The sequence below is a fragment of the Giardia intestinalis genome, chromosome 4 (genome assembly GCF_000002435.2).
Source record: "Giardia intestinalis strain WB C6 chromosome 4, whole genome shotgun sequence".
NCBI classification, from domain to species: domain Eukaryota; phylum Fornicata; order Diplomonadida; family Hexamitidae; genus Giardia; species Giardia duodenalis.
Genome location: NC_051859.1, coordinates 1,920,237 through 1,931,278, shown reverse-complemented (window position 1 = coordinate 1,931,278; position 11,042 = coordinate 1,920,237). Strand labels below are relative to the sequence as shown.

At 49.1% G+C, this 11,042-nt stretch overlaps 4 protein-coding genes and 1 pseudogene across 5 annotated transcripts, besides 1 other annotated feature; 3 read left to right on the top strand and 2 right to left on the bottom strand.

Moving 5' to 3' along the window:
• Window positions 1–180: 180 nt before the first annotated feature.
• On the bottom strand, window positions 181–1,962 carry GL50803_0033783 (annotated as a pseudogene). Its single transcript has one exon.
• Window positions 181–1,962: a sequence feature (pVSP).
• Window positions 1,963–2,471: 509 nt separating this feature from the next.
• On the top strand, window positions 2,472–3,527 carry GL50803_009422 (Kinase, CMGC CDK; the record flags this gene model as incomplete). Its single annotated transcript, XM_001707737.1, has 1 exon — window positions 2,472–3,527. The coding sequence occupies one exon, from the start codon at window positions 2,472–2,474 to the stop codon at window positions 3,525–3,527; it is 1,056 nt and encodes a 351-aa protein (XP_001707789.1).
• A 23-nt stretch (window positions 3,528–3,550) lies between these two features.
• GL50803_009421 (Kinase, NEK) lies at window positions 3,551–5,305 on the top strand (the record flags this gene model as incomplete). Its single annotated transcript, XM_001707736.1, has 1 exon — window positions 3,551–5,305. One exon carries the CDS (start codon window positions 3,551–3,553, stop codon window positions 5,303–5,305), a length of 1,755 nt encoding a protein of 584 aa, XP_001707788.1.
• Window positions 5,306–5,322: 17 nt separating this feature from the next.
• Window positions 5,323–8,616, bottom strand: GL50803_0014950 (uncharacterized protein; the record flags this gene model as incomplete). The annotated part of the gene is made up of 1 exon (XM_001707735.1): window positions 5,323–8,616. One exon carries the CDS (start codon window positions 8,614–8,616, stop codon window positions 5,323–5,325), a length of 3,294 nt encoding a protein of 1,097 aa, XP_001707787.1.
• A 12-nt stretch (window positions 8,617–8,628) lies between these two features.
• GL50803_0014949 (uncharacterized protein) lies at window positions 8,629–10,998 on the top strand (the record flags this gene model as incomplete). The annotated part of the gene is made up of 1 exon (XM_038045801.1): window positions 8,629–10,998. One exon carries the CDS (start codon window positions 8,629–8,631, stop codon window positions 10,996–10,998), a length of 2,370 nt encoding a protein of 789 aa, XP_037902051.1.
• Window positions 10,999–11,042: the final 44 nt, after the last annotated feature.

Below are 11,042 nucleotides of genomic sequence, written 5' to 3'. Positions count from 1 at the left end.
GTTTCCTAATGGAGATCTATTCGCTATCTCTATAGATACGGACTAAGATGAGACCCGCTGACTCCGAGAAGGCGCGGAAAGCTTTACCACAGCACGGCTCGCTACACGCAGCAACGCCGGGTGGATGGACAGCAAACACTCACTGAGCACTAACAACCAACGGAGCGTTCACTACCTGAGTCACGCCTTCCCCCTACACAGGAACCACCAGCAGAGGAAGCCCACGAGGCCCCCCACGACGACGACCACAGCCACGGAGATCCCTGCTATGGCACCAGTGCTGAGCCCGCTCCTGTTGGTGCTCATAGACACACACTTACCATTGTCTAGACTGTATCCATCAACACACTCCCCACACACATCATCCACCACACAGCTCTTGCAGTCACTCACAGAGCACAGCACACACCCACTGCCATCCTTGTTGGGCTTCCTATCACTGTCACAGGAGGTACACACAGCGGGGGTCATGCCAGCATCAGATGGAGCTGTTGGGGCTGTACACTGTGAACAGCCATCCACCCCCACGTATGCCTTCTGACCAGCCAGCTCGACACCAAGGGGGTTACTACATGCCAACACGGACTGCTTGTCCTTGGTGGGCGAGGGAGGGATGAAGTACCCGGCTGCCGCCTCTGTGCAGACACCATCGCCTGCCTTTGTGCACATGGACTTACCCGGCACCTCTGTCACCTTATAACAGCCTCCCATGTACATAAAGTATCCCGTAGTGCACTGTGTACATACACCTTTAGCACAAGTATTCCCATTTTCATTACCAGTACTAACACAGACACCGTTGATAGGATACTTATTAGCCTCTCCACAATAGGAACAGTAGTGAAGCTCCTTTCCATTGGCACCGATCACTATGGCATCACAGGCCCCAGAGGTCCCCCCACAGGCAGTCTCATCCTCGCAGGTCTTCACACACGTTGTTCCCTGTAGCGTGTAGCCGATCTTGCAGCGGTTGCAGCTGGCCGGGCCCGGGGCGGCTGGGGCTGTGCAAGAGAGGCATCCTGCAAGCCCGCTGTAGCCACTATCATTACCATTCTCGCACGAGATGCACTTTCCTTCGCCGGTGCCGGCCAGGAAGAACCCCTCTTTGCAGGTCAGGCACTTATTTTCTGTCGTAGCTTCAGAACATGTGGCACAGTTCTGATGACAAGCCTCACACGTGGCGCCCGCACCATTTCCATTCTTAATGTATCCTTCCTTGCATGTCTCACAGACCGGTGCGGCTCCAGTAGCGCTGGCTTTAGTGCATGTCCTACAATTAGCGACGCCTTTATCTTTCGGATCTGTTCCCGTTGTAGCATCTCCACACAGCAGGCACTCCGGTTGGTCCTCCTTCATGAACAGCTCCTTGTCTGTGCCTTGACACCCAGCATAAGAATTTTCCACACAGGTCGAGGTCCCGTCGAGGGTCGTCCTGGGGATCTTCTGACTACCGCAGTTAGTGCACTTTGGCTTCCCCGTGGACTGGTCCATTGTGCATGCTGTGCAATCTTGTATGGTGCTACAGGCAACGCAGGTCATGCTAGTGTCATCGGGGTAGTAGTCAGTCTTACACGTACCTTTGTCTACACACTCAGTCCCTTTCAGGTACTTCCCCTCCTTACAAGAGGTGCACTGATTCGGACCACTTCCATCGCAGGTCAGACAAGACTGATCACACTGCATACATACCAGAGAGTCCTTGTAGTATCCATCTTGACAGGTATCACATGTAGCTACTCCTGCATTCCCCGGTGCTGTACATGTGGCGCAGTTCTCTACTCCCTTTGTCGCGCCATCTCCCACCGTGTCCCAGCACAGAATGCACTCATTACCAGGCTTCGGTGCTGCAGCCGGGTTCTTGAACAGGCCGTTCTTTGTATTACACTCAGTGCACAGTCCTCCCTCAGCCTGTGTGCATATGTCACTGCCAGGGTGTGCATCCTTGTTGTAGCACCCGCCCATGAAGAGGAAGTACCCGTCGCCGCACTTCCCGCAGGTGGCTGCCGTCTTGTCGAGGGCAGCCCCACCCGCTTTGGTGCACCCGGCTGCCGCGGCCTGGATGGAGCCGGGGGGCCGGCAGAAGCCGTCGACCGGGACGCCCCGGCCCTGCACTGGGTGCAGATCTCTGTGCTACCGACCGTCTCGCACTTGCCGGTCTGGTAGGTTACTGCAAGCGCGCTCACCACGAACAGGGGTATCAGTAGAGAGGCTGTGGTGTGGACCGGATTGCGTGCAGCGGGTGGGGGTGCCCCGGCGGCCTCCTCTCTGAGACTCCCACTCCGAGGGCTGCCCCTGGGAGAAGCCCGCTGGCCTGGTCGCACACGAGGCGCCCTGTCGTGTGCCCGGAGGGACAGCGCTGCACGGGAGATGGGTGGCAGGCGAATGAAAGATATGGCCTGCTCGACCGTGACTAGCAGGATTGGCTCGTCGAGACAGAGTAAAGGCACATCCCCTAAACCAAAAAGCTCTCTATGATTTTTCCAGACTTGCGGCCCGACGAAAGTGGCGCAAAAGAGTACACCGATCTGGTTACTCTCATAGGGAGCGGAACATACGGAGACGTCTATCGCTGCCAACATAAACAAACGAAGACATGGTATGCAATAAAGCGCATTAAGGAGGGCAAAGAGAGCAAAATGGGTCTTACAGGAGACAAATTCATGGAAATTCTGGCTTTCCGAGAGCTGTCTCACCCAAACATTCTTAGTTGCAAGTCTATCTTTTTCCACGGCGCACGTCTCTGTTTCGCCCTAGAGCTCTGTAACACCAGTTTAAAATCTATTCTTAACTCAGGACATAGCCTAACTGCTGAAGACAGACGCACTGCCTACTACCAAATCCTGCTGGGATTAGAATATCTTCATCGTAACCACATAAGTCACTTTGATCTAAAGCCAGACAATATTCTTATAAAGGACAACAATGGATCTTCCGTCTTTAAGATAACGGATTTTGGACTGTCACTGATCACTGGCCGATTCCGTGGCCCATCAATAGTATACACTGGACCTGGTTTTCGGTGGACCCCCATTTATAGGCCCCCAGAGGTCTTTGGAAGCACCCTCGAAGTGGGACAGAGCTCTGACATGTGGAGCATTGGGCTGACATTCTTTGAAATGATAATCCAAACGGCAGTGATTCAAGCAGAAGAGTCCAGAATACCCGCAAAGATAGCCGACCTTCTAGGCCGGTTGCCCAATGATACAGACCCAGGTGTCACGGATTGGCATGGGTCGTTCATCAATCTATGCGGCAAGGACTACAGCCCTCCTACTCAGCCGTATATGCATACTCTTTTTGAAAGGCATGGAGTACGGCCCGAGGAAAAGCAGTTTATCGCTAAGTTTCTCCAATATAGTCCTGAAGCCCGCATAACAGCTGCAGATGCTCTTCAAGACCCTTTCCTTGCTAATTGTAATAAGTCCTGTAATATTCTGGACCGAGATCGCTACGAGCGCAACCTCCCGCCCCTCCAGCGCGTAATGTATGGTCCCTTCGATGAGAAAATAGGATCTAATGATATGTGAATTTTAAAAAATTGTGAACCGAAATGGCACACCTATTTAGCCAAACAGGCTATAACACGCTGGCCCTTATAGGGCAGGGCGCTTATGGAAAGTGTTACAAGGTCCAGCATCAGGCTACGGGGCAAATTTTCGCCGTTAAAGTGATGACCTATACGAATCCCGAGGGGAAGACACGCCAGCTCTTGGTTCAGGAGATGAAAATACACCGCATGCTTGCTCACCCAAATATAGTTCGCTGTGTTTCTGCAACGCATGACGAAGATGCTATGGAGATACGCATGTTCTCCGAGTTCTGCTCCGGGGGAGACTTGCATGCATATGTCCAGAAGTTAGAGAAGGGCGAATATATTCCGGAGGATAGACTCTGGAGTATCATGGGCCAAATTCTATGTGCCCTCAAGTACTGCCACTCGCCTGCAAAGCCGGGTTTCGCTGTCGGCAAAAAGGTCGTGCATAGGGACCTCAAGCCTGCAAACATTATGTTAACAGATGAAGGTGTTATAAAACTCTGCGATTTCGGCTTTGCACGTGAAATTGATTTTGATAACTCAGCAATGACCCTTGTTGGATCTCCGATGTACATGGCGCCAGAGGTCTTCCAGGGAAAAACGTATGATGAGAAATGTGATATTTGGAGTCTGGGGGGTGTTATGCACTTTTTGGCGTCAAAGCTAGTTCCGTATCTTGCTAAGACGCGTCCGGAGCTAGAAAAGCTAGTGCTTGCAGAACGTAGAGCACCTTTACCTAAGCATTATAGCAAAGAATTCGTAGATACAATAGGCATGATGATGCGTCTAAATCCTGAAGACAGGCCATCCGCTGCAGATTTACTCGATCTGCCCAGATTTGCCAACATGTTCCCCGATCAGGATGTTAATGAGGTCACTAATCTGGACAATCTGGAAACTGGCGATGCAACGGAGGAGCCTGCGAAAGCGGTGGTGACTAAGAAGCCGATGAACCCCAGTGAACTTGCAGCAAAGATTACAGAGACAACCAAGAACATACAGCCTGCTGCTCCCTTAAGTCCCATGAGTGCTAACAAAGCGTCGTACGAAGCTCAGATTGACGCCCTTAACAAGCAACTGGATCAGCAGAACGAGCTCTTGCTTGAAGCGGAGAAGAATATTGGCTCAGTTACTGAGCTTGCTAAAGGGCGTCTCGAGATGATAGCCTCTCTTCGTTATTCCAAAAATGGTCGTGCGGTCACAGACAAGGGAGAAACGGCACTTATTTTGGCCGTGAAAGTTCGTGATTACGAGCTGATCAAAAGACTTCTTCCCCTTGACGCTGGAATCGGTAATAATTTGGGTAAAACGGCCTTAATGTACGCAGCTGACATGGATGATGCCACGTCTATCAGGCTTCTTCTTTCAGTCGAGGGCGGGATGCAGGACAATCCCGGAGGCACGGCGCTTATGAGAGCCTGTAACGGTGGGAAAGTCACTGCTGCGTCCATGCTTCTTATGCACGAAAAGGGCTTGGCCAAAAAGGACGGGTCCACTGCCCTTATCTTCGCGATTATGAGCGGCTCTGATACTCTGGTAGACCTTTTGGTTCCTTACGAAGCGGGAATGGCAATGAAGGACGGGAGAACCGCCCTCATGAGCGCTTGTTTTGCAGGCCGCTTCTATGCAGTCAAGAGGCTCGTCGAAAAAGAGTTCCACATGAAGGACTCAAACGGAAAAACTTGCATTTACTACGCCGAAAGAGGCGGACATAAAGCGGTGATAGACTTTGTGAAGGAGTGGGCAGAGAAGCATCCGGAAGCAGACTAGTTATAGGGCAGGTGTTGCTAGTCTTCCCCTCCATCACGTGGATTTGGGTGGGATGCGCTGCTATTCATACTACTGGACTCTTCAGCAATAGGATTATTGTGGCTAAATGCGATTTCCTGATCTTCTAACTGAAGCTTCTGGAAGGGATTGGCCTGTCGCGGCGCTGAAGGTTCCATAGCCGTTGTACTTTGGGAGTAGGCCTTAAAAGCGGATGGTTCTGTTCCCTCTATTGTAAACGCAGTAGATTCTGTACCGGAGCTTTCGATGATCCTGATCTTTGGATTGGCTGGATAGTGAGGTTCCTTGAGTGGCGGGGGTGGAACCGGCTTCTCCGGCTCCTCGTCTGGCGCGTCGAACATTCCACTATATAGTTGGAGAGATGAATAATCACCACTGTTTTGGAGCGGGTGTGACTTTGATGCAGGGGGCTCGTCAAACATGGCACTGTGAAGTTGTAGAGAGGAGTAATCGCGGACACTGTCTGGTCCGGTAACGCTCTTCTGGTTTCCGCCATCGAACATCCCACTATACAATTGAAGGGAAGAATAGTCTTTTGTGCCCTCTCCAGAAGGCTCCTGCACGGCCTTGGGATCGTCGAACATATGCGAATCTAAAACTAGAGAAGAGTAATCCTTAATCGTAGTCTTTGACTCGTGTGTCTGATTCCCGGACAAGTCCGGCAAGTTAGAGTTTTGCTCATCCTTGTCAATATGTGATTGTGAAAGCAAAGAGCAGTTGTCCTGCTTGGCGTGAGCCACATTAGTAAGAGGGAACCTAGTGAGAATCGAGTTTTCTTCTACCCCACTGTCAAACGTGGCATTTCCAAGGCTTATATCCTCAGTCTTTGTATCTGTTGGCTTGCTATCCATCGTCGTTATATTCACAGAATCGTTAATAACACCGTCGTTCTCTTCATGGATTATGACGTGCTTGGCTGTACTGGCCAAGAACGTCTCGTCATCCTCAGGATACTGGGCCTCATCTTGCACTGAAGCCTGAGATGGCACATCAGCTGGTGCTTCGTCAATGAGCTCTCTTGGCGTCACACTTTGCACAATAATAGGATCCTGCGTCTGATCTGTTGCGTGAGGACTTGACTTAAGAGACGCTATCTCAGGAGGGGGAACGGCATCGCTAATCGTTTTAGCTTCATCGGGGGAGCGATCAAAGAGAGGATCAAATGAGATAGTCTTCTGTTGCTCTTGGGCTGGTTCTTCCTCAGTTCTATCTGTGCTTTTCTGATCGTTTTCATTACGCAAGTCAGTATCGGAATTAGACAGCTGTTCAGCTGGTTTCTTATTCTTGACACCAGAATCCTCCTCTGGCACTGATTGAGCAGGTGCCGACTTGTCACTTTGTGACGGCAGATTGGGATAAAAGCTATTAGGATTTTTGGATGGTTTTGAATCACCTCCTAGCCCAGATGTGTCACTTAAGGGAGTCTTTGGCCGCGGTCGTGGACCACCAGCAGATGTTACTTCTGTCATTGTCACACCAACGCGGCTAACCATTTCTGGTTCGACAAACGAGTTCCAATCGCATATAGTCGAGCCGTTGTCGGTGTCTTCATATGGCCTATTGCCAGATACCGAGGTTGGCTTCTCGCTACAGGTATCCTTAGATGGCCGTCTCTGCACAAAGTAAGGGTTTTCTTCCCGCTTCATAGCATTAGGAGACGTCTTACTTGTAGACTCGTGTGAGTTAGAAGCCTGTGCCGAAACTGCAGAGGCCACTTCTGAGCGCTTTATCTCCGTAACCAAGCGGCGCGCAAGCTTTTCGGGCTTTGTTTGGGCCTGCTTAGCACCAGCATCCCTACTAAGAACCATAGCTCCTCCCTGGTTTCCTGTAGGCTTCCCTAGGTTCGGCGCGGATTGCTGATTCCCTTGTGTTTCAAGAAGGTCGCTAGTCTTATCAATTCGATAGTTCTTCAGAAACTCTTCAAACTCATCCTCAATAAGCTTATATTCCACCTGTTCAAGGGGAGCAGGGACATCAGGAATAAAGGAGCACTCCAAGCGCTTACGTTCACGCTCCAGCCTGCTCTCATAGAACCGTGCAGCAAGCTCTGCTATAGGGTCGTTTTTCTCGTTCGCATTCTTCGTCTTGCTGTGGCCCCGTTCGGCAGGCTTCTTCTGATTTGCAATCATCGAGGTCTGAAGCGCCATGGAGTGTTTGTTCAGTTGATCCTGGATGGCCTTCCCTGATTCACTGGCATTCGGCATGACATTGGAAACATCAAATATATCAGAGACAAACTTGCCATCTGGCTCTGCAGCTGGTTCACGCTGCTTCGAACCACTAATGAGAGAAGCATGTGCACTCGGACCAGTGTACTTTCCGTCTTTGCTTGAGCTTACGCTAGCAATAATGTCATCCCGAGCATCCTGAGCATCTCCAGATAGCCTCATTCCTTGGTACTTCTTGCTCGCTCGTAAGCTTTGAAGCATCTTGTCATGAACCACTCCAAGCTCCTCTTCAAGCTCGATGCAGTGTTGATTAAGGGAACCATTTTTCACTCGCAGCTGGTTATATTTATCGTAATAGATTAGGAGGTTTTTCTCTAGCTGCCTCATGCGTTGAAAGTTCATACTGTCCTTCAGTCTGTCGATAAAGCTGAGCAGTTCTTGGTTTCTAACGTAATATTCCTTCATCTTATGCTTTAGCCCCTTTACGTAGTCCATTGTCGGAGCGGTCTCCTTCTGCTTGAGTGCCATCATATCCGTCACTTTGGTTGGATCTGGAATGCCGGTGGCTATCATTCGCGTCAAATTCTGCAACTCCTTGTCTCTAGACTTCAAAAGCTCCTCGAGGCGGGAAATTCTTGTCTGCTGCTTACGCGTGAGCTCCTCAAGCGCGTTCTTTTGCTTGCGAAGTGTCTGTATCTCATCCATCAGAGACTCTTTATCGATCTTTGCCAAAGCCTTAGTTTGCCGCTTTGCCGGATCTTTAATAAGCTTATCATACACTGAGTTCGTGTTAGAGGTCGAAATTGTGGGCTTATTAATCGGGAGTGTGTCAACAAAAGTATTGTCATTCAACTTCCGCGGCTCGGGTACTGCTCTGTTCTTCCCGTAAAGAGAGGCAATGAGGTTCTCTGCCGACTGCATGCTTCTGTCGGTAGAGTAACTTCGCCGCGGATTGGCAGAAAGTGCATCGCCAGAGTATGTGCTCAGAGTGGCTACACGGGACGTAAGTTGTGGATAAACGCCGGGCTGTTTTGCTGTCGTCGCCATGGGATTCTTGAGTGGTGGCATCACCAAATCGGGATCGTAGAATGTATCATAGACAGTACTATTGGCAGCGGGACGCATAATTTTTATCACATGCAGATAGGTTGCGTGGGTCCCGCGGTGCCCACGCTTTTCCCAATAGACCTGCACATGCACAATGCAGAAATCTATGCAGAGACAGACATATCCGTACCCCGTCTATCTCCAGTTGCAGAAGCAGGACGGGTCTATTTTCGAGTCGGCAAAGAAGTTATTTACTGGTGCTCCAAAACCGGGGTGTTTGGCTCTCTTTGCGAACATGCTTCATCCGTTATATGTATTGCTGCGGGATCTGGACGTATCTATTCGGCTGACGAAAGTTCCATTTTTTGCTGGAACTTGAACACTCATACCAAGCTAGCGGAGATATCCGTTAAGAACACTGCACTCTTATGGGCTTGTGGAGATATACTGCTTATTATAGGGATGCATTTCGCTCGGAGCTACAAGCTTTCAGAAAATATCCTTTCTCTGTTTCACGACCTTCCACTAGCCCCTCAAATGACTCTGGGCACTATTATTTCAGCAGGAGTGGTGCAGACTGATACGTTATATAGCTATTTTTTGGTAGTACAAGTCCAAGAAGATCAGGAGATTGACAACTATGTTCACATATGGACTACCCGAAGCCCTTTCAATCACGCCTCAAGCGCTGCTCAAAGTAGGATTGCAATGCGCGATGTCTTTCCGCAATTCACTGAGCACGTAGAGCGGACGGATTTACCTCTATTAACAGATCTCGAGCTAAGATCTGTCAAAGCTAGGTACAGACAGCATTTAACAGTCCAATCAGCATCCATCCCATGTGATCAATCTAATTCTATGGTACAATTGACAAGTGATAAAACATTATCGGCATCCTCCAGACAATTACCTGGTACCCGGGGGCGCACAGTCCTTGATGTGAGAGTTTTGCTTTCAAACCATGTGCTCTGTGTGTGCAAGGACATGCTCTACCTATACGGTTCTGATTGGTCAATTCTTTCTCGCAAAGACTTGGCGGGAGATACCGTTTTGGCCAGCTACATTCACCTAGAAAACAACTACTTAGTAGTGGGTCACGTATCAGGATATGTTTCTATATATAATTGTACATCTCTTGCTCTTATCACCACCTTAGATCTCCGACAGCATGCACGTGTCAACGGAGCTATTCTGGCAGTTGCTTTCTTGGATATAAATAGCTATCCAAATGTGTTTGTAGTCTTTAGGATAGGCGCAGTATTTCTTGGTGATATTGCATCACGTTCCATTGCACCTTGCCTTGGACTTTGCACGCACCCAGCCTTCATTATTCCCTTTCGAGACCTTTGTCTTGTTACAACTGGCACTACCACGTTAAGAATTATTAGTTTCCAGACATCTTTTAGTCCTAAGCTGCACGTCTACGTGCCCAGATCCTTCTTTCTTGAACCAAGTTTCCACGGTCCCTGCTTAGATTTTGTTATAGATCCCTACTACCAACACTACGCCTTTATTGTTACTGACACACATCTAATTCTTTTAGAAGCACTAATGCATCGTCCGGATGAATCGAGATCTATGGAGTCTTACTTCAGGCTTAAGCATATAAGGAAATGCAGTAAAAAGGGCCTTACGTTTGATAGCAACAGCTACCAAGCTGGATGTTTTGTTGCTGGCCCTCTTGCGCCTACTCAAAAGGATCTGTCTCAGAATGCAGTACTGATGAACCAGGAGGAAAACATGCCACTTTGGATTTGCCTTCTAACGGACCAAGAACTACATCTGCTCTCTGTTCCTGCTTTAGATAGTCTGGCCGCTTACAGCCTTTTCTCAAGAAAGTGCACATTCAACGCATTGACTTCTTTTTTGGCATGCGACAGAGGTGTGGCATATGGTGACTATCTCTTGCTTTCTACCCGTTACCAGAAGTCCGTTTCTGTCCTCGCTACAACTGCAGAGCCACCATATATTCGTATATGTGGAGTGTACTCCTTGGCATCCATGACCCTCTCGTGTGCTGCTGTTCATCCTTCATCGATGTATACCGTAATAGTGCATGATGTTGGTGTTGGGCTTTATACTCTACCGGATTGCAAGTTAGTGTCTGTATCTGCGCATAAGATCTTTGACGAAGGCGAGCACACTATCTACTTTGACCCAGTGGGTGCCTATTTCTTGGTGTCCACAGTTTTTCATAAGCACAATGCGTCTACACTTACCATTTATGAATTTGGTACAGGGTCAGTGCACTGTTCGCTAGATTTTAATGGAAGGATAAGACAGATTGTATTTAGTAGTGATGTACACGCCATCTTATCTGATGACAGAGGAAATATGTATGAGCTACTATACGACATTCCAATGATTGCAGTGATAACCGATATGAAGAAACACCTTAAGAGTTCAAATAACTCTGTTACGTATCTGTGGGCTGCAATGGACGATGTGAAGTGGGACTAAAGATTTATACCGTTCCTATGGCTTATTAGACTAGCTTCCGTGTA